Raw genomic sequence first — 16,153 nt, 5'->3', positions numbered from 1 at the left:
AAACTGATGATTAGACCAGAAGTTTCATGTTGATCCGATCTAAAGAAATTAAGTTAGTGATGAGGGAAACTGTAAGATCTCATATTAAGCTTTAACATAACTCTGTTGATACTATTGTATATGAAGAGCAGTACAGAGCTGGTAATGTTAGCCTATTTTTTTAACATCCAGGACTATTTGAATCAGAATCTGTTTTGTAAGCTAGTATACGCTAAGTACGCCAGCATTAAAAAAATGTGTCTCCATATTAGGTCCTCAAATACAGCAAATAAGATAAAAATAGGCATTAGAATAATACAAAGAGTAAGCAAATAATGTGATTAACACATGTAAAGGTCAACATGGTTATTATTACAGAATTTGCATATCAAATCAGCAGATATGTAAAAGTTTGTAACAGGTAAGTAGATGATGTTGAATGGAGTGAACAGCGCGGGGGTCTGGTTAAGATCACATGTTGCGTTCAGCTGTGAAGCTGAAACATGCAACCCTGTGGTGCTGCTAGGCTGATGTTAGGCTGCCTTCTGTTTGTCAGGAAGCTGATGAACTACAGACAGTGAGGCTCAGGCTCATTTAGCTAAAGTCAACAAACAGGATCCTATTGGTCCTCATGTTGTCCAGATGTTGGAAGATGCACAGTCTATGTTTTACTGCATCATCCACAGAGAAGTTTGCGCTGTACGTGAACTGCATGGGCTGTAACGGGATAGACTCTGCAAAATAAAAAAACATTTTTTTTCAATTAGTGGTTGTCAGAATTCCTTTCCTGTAATGGGTTTGCCTGAAGAGTTCTTTATTGCCTACTTGATGAGCCTCCCCCTTGGGTCAGTGGAGACATCTGAATTAAAACCAGGCCTCAGTAAAGAAAGGCTGGTTTATATGTATTGTTGCATCTGATCTGAATCTTGGTGGGGATGGAGGTGTCCTCGCAGAAAGTGATGAAGGGTGACACAGTGTTCAGTGCCCTCTCTCATCAAACTCTTTTTACCCTCTGCCATCACTGTGAAGAATTTAGAGCATACTCCATGTTGCATGCCTGCAACAACTAGGCTGATGGATACTCACAGATGTCCTCTTGGCTGACCGTCAGCTTGGTGTATCACAGCACAAACAGTAGCCTAAAGTTATTCTTGGGGCTTTCACTGTTTGACACATTTAGGTTTCTGCCTGTAGGTTAGATGAATTACGGGGTGGTTTGAGAGACCAAGAACTGCACAGGGAGTGAATCTGTAATAGTTGTGTACCAGTCATCCACTATACCCTAACACAATAACCACAAAGTTTGGATAAAAATGTATTCCAGCTTCTTCCATGGAGAAAACGTGGATGTGCTAGTTGGGTAAAGGGCATTATGTAAGACACTTAACCTCACAAATTAATCCAGTTTGCTATATGCTCCTTGGCTTTTTTATGTTGGTTTTGGAACGTTATGGAGATCACTGTAAATTTAAATTACAAAAGCAGATCAGATTAACACCATGTGTCCGGACTGAATTCAGGTCCCTCATGTATTCAGAGGTCAAGGTAAATATTTAACATTTGCTAAGTTAAAACACATACTAGGAAAATAGCTCTATTTGTTATAATTGTAAGATCAGTCAGTTTTCCATGATGCATATGTCATGTCTATCCTAAGTACTGGTCTACAGGGTTTGTGTAACAGGCTACTGAGCAGAAGCCAGTGTCTGAAATGAAAGTGTGGGTTTGTGTGGTCGGGTCCAGCAGAAGAGTTTGTTAGATACTCTTCACTACACAAACAATGGTGGTTTTCCTTTATGAGCCAAATCATGGAAATTAAACTTTGCTGACACGCAGACAACCAAAGACTGTTCTGCAGATTAAATCAGATAGCCCTGACCAAACGTAACACCATCATTTAATTTATAAATTGCTGTTTTAGTTCATTGTAGAAGCCGGTTTTTCCTAAGTAAACAATATATATTGTTTACTAAAATATGTTTTGAATCATATTCACCCATGAATCAAGTTATAATTAGCCGTTGTCTCGTTACAGTGAAAAAAATATTTCTTGTGATCCGACCACATGTTCAGTGTGTCTTAAATTGGAATTTGAGCAATAAAGAATGTTCCAATCTTCGATAAACTCAGTGTCATGGCATGGTTTCACTGTTGGGTCAAATTGCTGCAAAGTTTCTGTACTTGAGTACAGAATGTTGGGGACAGAGATTTATGATAGAGAGGGGTAAGAGAGCTGCTGGTGTTGTACACAAAGGATTTTTCCATATGGAAAAATGGATAATACAGGGATCATAATCGCAGAGTCACACTTGTCGGTTACATCCTGAGACACAGTGGGGTGCAGAAAAAGAACAACACTGTAATACGTTTACGTAATAGGACCCAGAAGCACAGACACAAGGGGAAGGTTTAAGATAATTTATTGATAATAGTGGAAATAGATGATTGGTGAGCAGAAGGCTGGGAAGTCTGATTTCAGGATGCAGTTTACATAGGGATAGAGCAGGGGAAACGGAGCACTCTGGACAAGAGATACAGGTGATCATAATATAGAGGGGCAAAATGCAGATAATCAAAAAGGGGCTTACTTGTAGCCGGAGACAGCAGGGGATTTAACATACGGCGCACTTAGCGGAACAGGTGAGTAAATGGGGAGAGCAGAAACAAGCAGAGCAGGGCAGGGCAAATTCCAGATCAGAGTTCCTCAGAAGCAGTCTAGACAGGGAGTTTGAGGTCCACAGAGCAGACTGGGTCAGGTCCGAAGGAGTACGGCAGGAAACGGGAACTGGACAGAAAACACTGGGGAGACAGGAAACAGGCTGGGCCAGAGCACAACAGGGTCAGAGCACTGTCCAATTCCATAGAATCCAGTATCCAGATGACAGAGCACAGGGTCAGCTTTAGAAAACTCAGGTTCAGATCCAGCAAGCCGACAGAGCAGTTAAACAAGGCAAAGTCCACAATCCAAGAAACAGGATCAACAAGGAAATCAGAGTTCTGAACCAGGCTAGAGAGAAACACAATCCAGAACCCAGGTCAGTCAAGTAGAGTTCAGATTATCAGAAAGACTTATGAAGCCAGGGGGTCAGACAGGTAATCAGGTTCAGGGACAGATCCAAGTAGTACCTGGTAGGCAGGTGAGCTGGAGAGTTGCTTCACAGAGGACTTCGGCAGGCAAACTGATCAGACAGGCAGCAGGCTGGTTAGCAACCTGGCAGGTAGGGAACAGGCAGACAGGTTAATGGGCTGGCAGGTTAAGATACAATTCAAACAACCTATTGGAAACAGCTGGCAGGCTGACTGAAGTTATGCAGAGACAGCCTGGCAGGGAACCAAGGCAAGAGCCCGGTTTAAATATCCAGGGGAACAGGTGAAAACAATTAGGCGTGGTGATTAATGTCAAGTAGCAGAACAGACAAGGTAGGATGTGGAAACTGGGAATACAAAATAAAAGTCAGGCAGGCAGAAAATGGAACAGAACACTGTGACAAACACAAGTTTTGCAAAAGAGCTTTTCATCAGTTCTCCAGGGAGATGGTCGACTGTATTGTTGAGCTTGGTTAGCAAAGAAACTTTCCTACTGTCACCATCTACGCATCTACCACATCCTCTTTGCCACAACAGCCTTTTGTTTCAGATCAGTAACCAATGTAGAAGTTTACACACACCTGTACGTGTGTAATCTTTGCCGGTTTTAATATTTATTAAAGATAAGGAGAAAAATGAATTTATTGTACATGTTGTCAGTCACTGTGGTTGCCAACATATGTGAAAGTTTCAGGTCTTGTTTTGCTTTTATATCGTCTATTTTTACCCAGAAGCACTCAGAAGCCCGCCCCTGACACCACAGTCAATAATGGAAAGTACAGACAAGCGCAAACACATAAATGTGGTCACACACACACACACACACACACACACACACACACACACACACACACACACACACACACACACACACACACACACACACACACACAGAGTTTCTAAAAGGTTATGTGCCTTCAATCTGCCCTGATTGCAAAATGCACATGTGGGAAGAACAAATGCAATGCACAGGTGGGCACATTCCCCGATTTGAAAAAAGAAAAAAGAGTAAAACATTTAATTATCTTAAACAAATATTTAAGATAATATATGTAAATTTAGGCAGTACAAAAGTGCTTTGATAATCAGAAATTATTAATTAATTTATCAAAGGGAATCCAAATTTTTGCACACATTTTTTCAGTATTTTATAAGTTTTTGTATACACTGCTTGACCATTTTTGTTACTTCTGATGACAAGAGAACATTTGTACTGGCTGAAAGTGTATTATTGTCATGTCGGGTTTAGGATACGTTTGCATCCTCCTATATGCCTTTTAAACGTATTAACTTTAATGTATTATGTTGATGTAAATATAGGTTTTGTGTGTTAATTTTTACAGTTTCTCCATTTGAAAATAAGATGATGCAAACTTTTGCAACCAAGTGACAAGTGTGTGTGCAAGAGGTGTGATAAAAAAAAGCTATTTTGTGGTTTGTGTTTCAAATGATCACAGCAATAAGTCCGAATGTTTTTTGTAGAGAAGGTGACAAGCAACAAGTGTCTTTACATTTGGTTGGAGCTAGCTATGTTTTAAAACCAACCACTGTTTGCTACGGACAACAAGACAATGCAACTATAAGTGCCCTTATATTTAATCTGCTAAAAAAAAAAAGAGATTTTAATTTAATGAACTGGTTTAGTTAGAACAGTGTGATTGAATTTTGGAATTAGCCTCAAACCACATTCCACAAGCCACTGGTAAACCATGATGCACGTATATATTATTTGGTTCATTAATTAAACAATTAAAACATGTGACACAACAGTACATTTTTCGAGCGCGGTGGTGTCAAGAGGCACTTTCATATGTTATTTTCTTTGACTAAACACATGAAGGTTTGAAAACAAGTGTGTTCAGCCAAGGACAAAAAAAGAAAATGCACTTGCAGTGCACATGCAGGGAAGTTCAGTTGCAGAACCAAGACTTGCTCACTGTTTTGTGGTCATTGTGTAAGTTTCTTGTCATTCTTGTTCCAGCAATGCTTACAAGACTACTAAATATGCAATGTAAAAACCTACATTTCTTAATTAAAAGAAAAATTCTGGTTTAAAAACTCTGGCTTTTAACTCAAGATCTACTGCTCAGACACTGACGGGGTGCAGGAGGGTTGACCACCTGGTGCACAAAAGCATAAACAGATACTGCAAAAGTGCCCTGCAAGTTGCTTCCACCGTAATCAAGCATGAGCGGAATTAGTGCTTAGGTGGAGCATGTGGAGCATACTGAACCTGCTCAGGCTGTGTGAGACTGAGAGGCTGCTCTTTATGCTGGACACTAAAACAGAAGACACTACATACATTCCTATCTCTTTATGGCTTATTTTAGGGTGAATCAGGACAGTTTGGTAATGTGCTATCAATAAGGGCGTCTCTCAATTCATCCATCCCTAAAAAAAAACATCTGCCATTAGATTTAATGCAGCAATTCATCATCTTTCATGTTCAGCTCTGGACCAACACAATACAGAACCTCAGCTCTTAATCACCGGAACAGCCTAGCTTCCTTTGTCTTAGAGATACTGTTCTTTCTACAAACCGCTGCCCTGCTGCTGCTTATCCAACTTAATCATGGTAACCATAACAACAGACTTTACAGGCACCCCCTTCCACCTATCACTTCCTGAGGAAGCTCTCATCGCATTGGTTCCTTCCTAAATTACCCAGGCTCCCCATATTATTATTACAGAGACCTCATTCTGCTTCACAGTTTTTAAGCATTTTACTCTCCATGTGTGCTAACTGATTGTCAGACTTTGTCAGACTGACTGGCTTTTTTCTTTTCTTCCTCACCTTCCAAGCATAAGACAAGCAATGTGTGGTCCAGAGCAGATATATCACTGCTGTGTACTCCTACTATAACATAAACTAAAGTAATACTTCTGAAACTGTGTGTTACTTTGTGGATACATTCATTTTCTGAGATGTCATCTGTGAACCTCTCTGTTTATACCAGACTCCATTAGTGATAAAATGTACATGTTAATATGTACACAAAGAAAGAGGGATATCACAATAAATAAATTGATAATTAAACTGATACATTGTGGCCTTCAATTTTCATCTCAGTTGCTCTTTCTCATTTAAAATTCAACATGTATGTAGATTACCTTCCTCTAACATGCTCTGTAATCCATATATTTAGTCTTTTCTCATCTTCTCCCCCCTCATCTGTCTGGGAAATGAGGGGGTGGAGAGAGGTGACAGAGGGCAGATGGTTTCTCTCCAGCTTTAAAGATGCTTGCAAGATGGGAGAAATAGTGGAAAGAGTAAAGCCTGTTACAAGGGAGGCCACACTCACATACACAACATATGGGCTCTGTTCTAACAGTGGTTTTGAAAATGGTAGCTATGTTTCAGACCTTCTGCAGCAGCCACAAACCATAAAAAAGTTCTAACAGCTCATTAAGGCAGAGCTGCTCCAAATGTTGTGTAACCAAATCCACCATGACGCTCAGTGTGTCATGGTGGATTTGTCTGATCAAGCGGAACTTTGCCTGTTCAGGAGAGTTTACAGTCTATATTTACCCAGAAAGCTGTAATGATCAGCTATAAGTTAATCATTTAACTCAGAGATAAAATGATGTCACTTAGAAAACAAATGCTTTTATGTGCACTGCATCTGTCCCTCTAACTGTTAAGGGTGTGATGGCTCAGATTCCTCTTGTTTGGCATGAAGACTTCAAGAGTGCCTTAAAGCTACATATTGCCACCATGTGGTTGAAGACAGAAACTTTAGAATGAATTGACATGAACTTAATGTGCAAGGCTCTACCTAGTATTATGTGTCTATTAGAAGTAAAATCAGAAACTTTAAAAATGACAGTTCTATCCCAATAACACATACGTCCAAATGTTTGCTGTGTTTTAAATTTCGCATGGGGTAACCTTAAGGGTTAACCATATAGTTAAGGAAAACACCAATTTTACATTTACAGTTTCTTTTTATTTTTAAGGCTTTAGAGGTTTTTAGGAGTAGCTACTATTGCACATTTGGAAAGAGTTGTATAACACCTTTTGGACTCCAGAAGAAGCTGCATGAAGTCTCATATATTGCCCCAATGATGTCTATATGAAGCATGACACAAACAAAATCTATATTTTTGCTACAATGATTATTGATTAAACTGTTTATTTAACTATGAACTACAAAAGCTGAAATAAAAAGTAAAAGCAAAGGGGACTGAAGTAAAGTACCCTCCCTACAAAATAAAGTGCAATATAAAACACAGTCTCCAATTTGAAAACACTGTACATTGCAACATTGTAAAATATTTCCACATTTTAATTTTTATTGATTTTGAAATCTACATTTGATCAGGTTTTGTGTGTTTTGCTCTCTTTTTTCACTTTGGGAAGTGTAGCAGATGAGATAAAGGGAGGAGGACAACATGCAGAGACTTTCCAGGAGAAGAACCGACTGCGATTCAGAGAAAATCTTTCCAAAGGCAGATATGAGACTTGACCAACAATAGTAACACTATCAATTTTCAATACAAAATAAAAAATTTCACCAAGCCTTTAAGCAGTACTCATCATTTTCACCTTCATATGTCAAAAGATATTATTTTTATATCTATTAAATATTATTTTCATTTGCTTGATCCATTTGAGCATCCTCATTGGGAAGAAGAACACAGCATATGGTTGGTCAATGATACACGGTGTGAACATGTTGGCTTAAGCTGTAAAAACAGAAGAAAAAAAAGTCAGATCATTTTTCTTGATGGACTTTCACTTTACCAAATGTAAAGACCTGCTCACCTTTCACGATGACTTTGGCCAGTGCCTCACTAGAGCCAATTTGGTTGGTGGCCACACATTTGTATGTTCCAGTGTGACTCACTTTAACACTGGATATCAGCAGCTTTCCGTCCCTTGTGGTTGCTGCTCCAGTAGGCAGGTTCGCCCTGCCCACCCGACTCCACGTGAACTGGATGGGGGGAGAGCCGTGGGCCAGACATTGCAGTTGTAGGGAGTTCCCTGGCTGGAGTCTCACCTGGTCAGGTAGGCAGGTTGCATACGGAGGAGCTGCATGAAAGAGAAGACAGCTACTCACTCTGAAGAATCCCACCATCTCCACCACTAACTACAAATTTATAAACTGCAAATCAATAAGTCAAGCCTTTTATGAAAATCACACCTTCCCAAACCTTATGGTCAGATTGTCCATCGTTTTATTTTCCCTTATTGTCATGTAACTGTCATATTAATTATTGATTTCCTAGTCCTGTCTTGATTTCCTATTCTTAATGTCCTGTCTTTCATAAGTCTGGATGTACAGTATCTGTGTCCACTTACTCTCCACCTCCATCTGTGTGTACGCCTCACTGTAGCCGTGTATGTTGGTTGCATTACAGATGTATTGTCCAGAGTCTTGGCGCCCCACATCGCTCACTGTCAAAAAACCCCCAGCCACCGTGTGTTTCCAAGGCAATGGTGCTCGAAGCTTGGACCAGGTGATGACAGGAGTGGGGGAACCTGGAAGGAGGAAGATAAAGAAAAGACAAGTGAAATATGAAAACTTAGGCAAGTGACAGTTTTTCTAACATACATTCATACAAACACCTTACCTGTGGCCTGACACTCCATTGTGACTGTCTGACCCTCAATCACTGTCATTTCTGTAGGGTTAACAGAAGCCACGGGTGCTCCTGGTTCTCCCCCGACATTAATGTCAATTGAAACCTGAGTCACTCCCTCACTGTTCTCAGCCAGGCACAAATAGAGTCCTGCATCTTCTGGATGCACTTCAGCCCACTGAGGAAAGAGAGAGTTTGTTCTACTTAGTATGTTATATACTGGAAATAAATAAAAGGGTAACTTGACTTCACAAATCACCTGTAGGGTATTGACATTGTTCATGTTTGTGAGAACCAGCTGCTGGTTGGCGACTACCCGTTTCCATGTGAGCGTCGGCCGAGGCCTGCCAGTGGCGCGACACTCCACTGACACAGAATCGCCTATCCTGGCCTGCAGGGGCCCCTCTGGTATCATCTGTACTTTAGGTGGATCTGAGGAGGAGAATACACAAACATGTGAATGAAACAAGTCGTGAACACAATGCACAATTTCCTTTCCATTTAAACCGTCTTCCTACAGTCACCCCTCACCAGACTGTTGCCCATCCTCCAGGCTCATAACCGTCCCTGTTTTGTTCGTCCTGCTGTTTGCTGTTCAGCATAGACCCCTTGTTTGGTGACAGTTAACTATGCTTTTGCCTTTTGACTTCAGGATTGCCTACTCTGCTAGGAATTTGCTAACTGAAGAATGTTATTTTGTGCAACTTTGACCTCTGGACGAATCTCTTAGGCTTTGTTTGTTCTTTAATCAAGAATCTTTGAGACCAAGTACTTACCTTGTGGATTACTGAGAGGATTTTCTTTACCGTTAATGCAATGAAGAATTTACCTTGTTACCTACATGAAGAACTTTATCAAGCCAGTTTTTTTAACAGTGAGTCACAATCTCACCTAATCACACACCTGCTGAGTGGAGCTTTCTTTTTGGTCTCTGTGAAGGAAATATCTGGCTCTTTAGCTCAAAAATGCTCCACTGTGTTTATAACCTGCAGTTGCTACATGCCTGTCTGCTTTCTGTGTTTAATAGCTAGTGTACAGTGGGTTTTTAATGATATTTACATCCTTCAGCTGAAATGCAACTGTGAAAGCTGGTTTGTGTAATTGGTTTATAATACCTATGTATGTAATATATGTAGAGTAGGTAAAGAGAACCCTCAACACAAACAAATCTGCACTAAAATAATACCTCACATGTAAATACACACACAAATGCACACACACACACCAACACACACACATTGTGAGTCGGTCCAAAGTGTTAATGACTTCAGAGGCACTAATAGAGGTGTAGATTAATAGGGGCCAACATAAAATTATCTGGTACACTAATTTTATATTTAATAAAAGAGATTGCAAATGAAATTATTTTAAACTAAAATAAGCTCACGTTTGACATTCAGCACAGCTGTGGCAGCACTGTGGCCGGCAGAGTTGGTTGCCACACAGCGATACTGGCCCTGGTGTCTAGGTCGGGCGTCAGCCAAAGTCAGTACAGAGCCATCAGGACCAATCTTAGCATTTTCTAAAGGAAACAAAAATGTATTACATTTCGCAGATGATGCTATGGAATGAACAGTGCTTATAGTTGTATGGTATTACTCCTGACCTGGTACGGCTTGGTTATTTGCTCTTATCCATTCCAGCTTGATTGGCCGTGCACCACTCTGCACTTGACATCTAAAGCTGACAGTTTCCCCTTGTCTCACTGTTGCAGCCTGAGGCTTCACAGAGATGACAGGAGCCTGAGCAGCCACTGCATAGAAGGATGAGAAGTGGTAAAATCCCCCCCCCATCCAGCACACAAGAACACACACGTGTGTACTGCAACTCAGTGAACCCTCAGTCTGCTCTCAGTAAAACACAGTGTAGACAAACCACCACAAAGCAAACAACTTGAGCAAATATACAGACAAAAAAAGTTCTATTTTATGGCAAAGGAAAAACGCACTTAAAAACTTGCAAAATTTAGATTTGAAATTAAAATATTACTTACAATGTTCATAAAATATTTTCAGTCCCAAGGGTTTTGGTTTAATTTCCCCACATTGTTTTTGGTGTTTGATTCAATGAATGATCGCTTCTGTGAAAAAACAATGTCTTTCCAAAAATGAAAAAAATCACCCCTTTTTCCTAAATAACTGACCAAACATGTTGTGAAACTCTATTCTTTTTCTCAGTAGAAAACCTACTGAAAAACTAGAAAAACTGTTTTTAAACCTAACTTGTGTAACCCCCTAAAGCACACAATGAAATTACATCTCTGAAGAACAGAAAGGCTGTCAAGATGAGAGACACACCTGTAAAACTGATATATTAAACATGTTTCTCTGCTCTTCAAATCAAATCAGATTCATTACCTGAAATTAATAAAGAACACAGGATCACAGCCACTTGTGATAAGTCCATGATTCCTTTCTCCCCAGGGTACAGTCTGTCTCTGTCTCTGTCTCTGTCTTTCTTGGTTTCCTGCTCATAGATCAATTTGGACCTTTAATCCCTCACTTATCATTTAGCCCTTCCCCTATTCAAACACTGTACAGGTTTCAGTCACATAAACTGCTTCACTGTAATATTGAGTTTCTGCTGGTTTTTTATGAAGAATAATTGCTGTTCCAAACCCAATTGGCATGCCTGATTACCAACTAATTTTACATATACTATATGCAGAGAGGCTGTAGAGCATATTGTATATTAAATTTAATTCTCCTTTTTTATATAGTGCTTATTCATAAGAAGACAATTAAGAAAACAATTATCTCGAGGCACTCTACATAATAAAGTATGGACTATACAAACTTACAAAGCCGACAAAATCCCCTTGGACTGCCTGAAGTGAGTGGAGAGTGGAAAGAAGAAGAAAAGAAGAGAAATGTATGAGTTATCAGTTTTACCATTTTAATAGGTCTTGCATTAAAGCATCAAAACAATTATTCAATAAATTTATAAGTATTCATCTTCATTATAAGGCCCTCGATCAGTTATATAAGCCCAATTGCTCTGTTACAAACTTACACTTACACTTACACTTACACTTACAAATCAACAGTGGGGAATTATCCAGATGATTAACTGCTGTCTATCACCAAAGAACAAACCCCTCATCACTGAACATGCAGTGCATTCAGAAAGTTTTTAGAATCCCATCACTTCTTTCAATTTTTCACAATGACAAAGTGAAAACTGAATTTTAGAAATGCAGTTCAAAGAATTATAGTTTTGGATGTATAATCCATCAATCCATTATCTGTACCTGCTCACACTGTTTAGGTTTGCTGTTGGGTGAGAGGTGGGGTAGACCTTGGACAGTTCTCCAGTCTATCTCAGGGCAAACACAGAGAGACATACACAGACAGACAAACACTGACACTTACAATCACAACAATGGGCAATTTAGTGTCAGAGACAACAATTTACACTAACATTCACAACTACTGGCAATTTACACCAATTTATCTAAGTGCATGTCTGTGGACTGCACACAATCCAAAATGTAGCAAATCAAAAGGTAGCATGCTAAGAAAACTTACAAAAAAAAAAAAAAATTACAAAGTTAAAAAATGAAAATAGATACAAATGCAACAAGTTGAGTTGGGGTCCAGCCCTGAACAGAATGTTCAGATGAATTTCCTATTACTTTAAAGTGTGATTCAGAGTGATTAAAGGTACGAAGAAATATATATAATATATATATATATATTTATATATAGTTTAAACTTTAGTTTAAACGATATACATATAGTTTAAACTATATACATAAACTATATACATATAAATCAAAATATGGATATAAACATTGTGTATTTAATTATTCTGCAGAGTAAGTGATAATATTAAGTTTAATTTTGAAAAACTAGGTAGTCAGTCATGTGTAAGAGATTACCATTCAGATATTATAAAGTAAACAAACTGGCATATAAGTAAACAAATTAGAATATGTCAAATGAATATAATGAGCATCATCACCAATTGGTGACATTGTGGTTCAATCATCATTGGCATGCGCTTCCTTGGTGTCATCACTGGGGTTGGGTTTGCCAGGTGGGAGTAAAAATATTAATTCAAAAGACATCTACTTTAGATGCAAACATCAACTTTATTATTTAATCATCTTCACAATTATGAAGAGAGGAATGTGACAGGAGTTCAGCACGGACACCTGCAGGAAACACAGATCAGAACAGAATACTCATGTTGGAGGAAATCTGCTCCAGTAACAGGAACAGGCAGGAAAAGGCAGCTTTGTACCACATGTTTTTTAGAGAAGGCTGAAGGAAACATCCAATTCCTCTTCATATAAATCTTTGATAAACTATTCTGATACCGCCCAGTTTATTTATGTAAGTCACAAGACATTACAGCTACATTACATTACATTACAGGACACAAGTGCCTAATGTTAATCACCCATATAAGCAGATTCTGTTGCTCCCATGAATTTCTCAGTCAAAAGCGCCTGCTGTTTTAACACTCCCCCTGCAGTCGTGCTTCTAGTCTTTTCATCATCTGAGCACATGCCAACTGAAGTTGTGGGGAGCTAAAATATCTGCACTATAATGGTATGGACATAGTGTGTCTACAGAAAGTAATAGACACACACACTCACACACACAAAAACAGTGTGTATAGTATAGAGTGTAAAGTATAGAGTGATTTAGTGCATTTTGTTTTTTCGAATTGTATCTCAATAAAGTATATCCAAACCCAAGCTATATAAACATGTAAGTTGAGGATTATCTGCTTGGTACAATGGGCAAGTTTTGGTTTTTAATTTCAAACTTGATTTGGCTGAATTTCTTCCAACAGCATACGCATCAAAATTACCTATTAAGGACTCAAGTAAGACACACATAAGCATCCAAGTATCCCTGTTCACTCATACAGCTGGTTAATTAGCGCCAGCTCTTGGGATGAATGTCATGAAAAACGAAAGATTGTTAATTTGCACAGTTATGCAAATTAGGTGCCAAACACTTCGAAGAATTGTCTCACATTCATTATCTTATTACGAGGGCATAGACAGCCTCCACATCTGGCTAACCTCTGCAGTAAACACTCCACACGATCACTTTTAAATTTATCCACCCTGCTGCTAGAGTCTGAGCCAGACTCACAAACTGCCCACTAACTGACACCGTAAAAACATTCACACTCACAAGAGATAAGCTGTGGCAGAGTAAACCCAGCTTTGCGAGACCTGCTGAGGCCATGAGTAAACTTTTAGCACCATCTTGTTGTAAAGACTGTGAAGGTCTGAAGGTTATCAGCGGTCTGTCGAGCTATGGAACACAAACATCAGTGGCATTCCCCCCACCTCATCTATCAATCTTCCTCACAGTCTCTTTTTTGTTTGATTTTTTTTCACATCTTCATTTCCCATGTGTGCAGAGGTCTTTCTCTTGTCCTTGTTCTACTTTGTGTAATTTCTACAATACTCCCCTCCAAAATACAGGAATTGTAAAAATAGTGTTTTGTGGGAACCAGCACAACAAAAGGGTCAGGAAGTAGGGGGGGAAAGAGGGCACAGGCTGAGAGGACAGTAGACAAATATCTCCAGAGGAGACTGCAGGTTGTACATATCCCCTGAAAACAGCAGTGTTTTTCAATGTTGTTGTCACATCAGAAGCTATTTTTAATGTTTCTTACTTGGGACACAGATGAAGAGAATGGCACTAGAGAGGGGGGGGATTTGCAGAGTCAGATGGGGAAAGGAGGATTTTGAGGCAGTGGAAATTTGAGGAGGGCAACACAACATCATCCTTTCACATGTTGTGACACAGGATGCTAAAGACATACATTCAATCAGCAAGGAAGCTTACTGTAGACACACTAAAGTTGATTTTGAGTCAATCACACATACTTTGTCCTACTACACGAAAAATACTACCTAAAAATATGCAATTAACTTCAGGTTCAGTAAGATAAGGCTAAAAATACAGCATCCAGCTGTTTTAGAAAATCAATTTTTTTTAATAACTATACATTTATATGTGAGTTTTTCTTAACATCTTCAATAAGAAAAAATGGCCTTGGGTCACAGACACGGCAGGGAAGTCTCAAATGCGGACAGCTTTTGGTTTTGAGCTTTTCAAATTATATTAAAAATATAACATCGACTTTATTCTTTAATCATCTTCACAATGACGAAGAGAGGAATGTGAAAGGAGTTCATGTTTACACAAAGCTCAGCACGGACACCTGCAGGAAACACAATAGTGCTTCTAGCCTTTTCTGAGCATTTGGAGGAGAGCATCACAAACATGTGTTGTATGTCACAGCTTCCTCCTTCTCTCCTTTTATTCGTGACCCCCCCCCCCCCTTTAATTGCTGCTCCGTCCTTCAGGTGCCGACACAGTGGCCTACAAGACGGATTAGGAAAAATATAACTTTGAATTTTATTTGTCTTGGTTCGGTCCAGTTCAGTTCACACACTATCAGGTTCATGCCTTTAGTTGTTATTTGGTCCTGTTTTCTTTCTCTCTGCTCCTGCCACCCCCCTCCTAAAGAAACACCACGCAGGAGCTGATGACATCAAGGCTCACAGCAGGAATAAAGGTGTTTGCTTTAAGGTTTCAAACAAAAACACACATGAAATTTATCCAAACATTGAAAGACCATTTGCTTTGTCACACAGAAGACAAATAGCTGCGAGTCAGATCGCAGGTTTAGTTTGCTTTTCCATAGGACACATTGTCCTTGTCAAGATGTGACCATTTCTACATCTGGATTAATGGCCCAAATTCCAGCCAATTCGATCATGTTCTGTGCTCTTCCAAAGCTCAGTTTGTCTTTCTGAAGATGTGACCATTTTTTCAATTCCATTATGTGAGAAATCTTCATAAGGATTTCTGGCCTTCTATTCTACCAACACGATTAGGAAAATATTATGCACTGATCCGAATGAAATACTAACCCTGAGCTAGGTCATGTCGCAAAGTACACTCTGGACTGGAGAAGTCACCTATTAGCTCTACATAATACACATCAACGTAGGTAAAGTTTTTGCTCAAATATTTGCTCTACCTCCACTGTGAGCATAGCTAGTAGCTTGTATTATCAAAACAATGTTGTGTTATTTGTATCATAAGATGGTAGACACACTGACTTGCCACTTGGGTGAATGTTAGTAACAATAGTCAGAACACACAATGGGTCACTTTCCATGAGTGAATATTACAGCTGAATGGATAATAATTATGTGTTTGTGATTTGGATGCTGCACGGAGTAACATGAGTTTAATTTCACAATCATATACTCTGTTTTGATGTTTACATGGTTTGAGGGTAATATTTAAAATGTCTTTACATATTTGCTGCTCTTGTAAATTTCACACTACAGAGTCTTATTGGTAGTACAATACAAGTACAGTATTGTAAAATTATAATATGTGCCTCTGAAATGTAGCAAAGTCATAGTAGGAAGAAGCCAAAAAAAAATAAAGTAGAAAAAACTCCCAACCATGGTATTAAGTCCACATTAGACTAGATAACTTGGTTCCTTTCCACC

At 39.1% G+C, this 16,153-nt stretch overlaps 1 protein-coding gene across 1 annotated transcript; it reads right to left on the bottom strand.

Moving 5' to 3' along the window:
• Window positions 1–6,991: 6,991 nt before the first annotated feature.
• LOC137123681 (basement membrane-specific heparan sulfate proteoglycan core protein-like) lies at window positions 6,992–11,136 on the bottom strand. Its single transcript, XM_067497783.1, has 8 exons — window positions 11,007–11,136; window positions 10,256–10,402; window positions 10,037–10,171; window positions 8,909–9,081; window positions 8,641–8,827; window positions 8,369–8,548; window positions 7,832–8,098; window positions 6,992–7,752 (listed from the first exon to the last, which is right to left on the bottom strand). Exons 1-8 carry the CDS (start codon window positions 11,053–11,055, stop codon window positions 7,748–7,750), a joined length of 1,143 nt encoding a protein of 380 aa, XP_067353884.1. The 5' UTR covers window positions 11,056–11,136; the 3' UTR covers window positions 6,992–7,747.
• Window positions 11,137–16,153: the final 5,017 nt, after the last annotated feature.

The sequence above is a fragment of the Channa argus genome, chromosome 3 (assembly GCF_033026475.1).
Source record: "Channa argus isolate prfri chromosome 3, Channa argus male v1.0, whole genome shotgun sequence".
Taxonomy (NCBI): domain Eukaryota; kingdom Metazoa; phylum Chordata; class Actinopteri; order Anabantiformes; family Channidae; genus Channa; species Channa argus.
The sequence above is the reverse complement of the archived record's forward strand: the minus strand, read 5'-3'. Positions and strand labels throughout refer to the sequence as shown.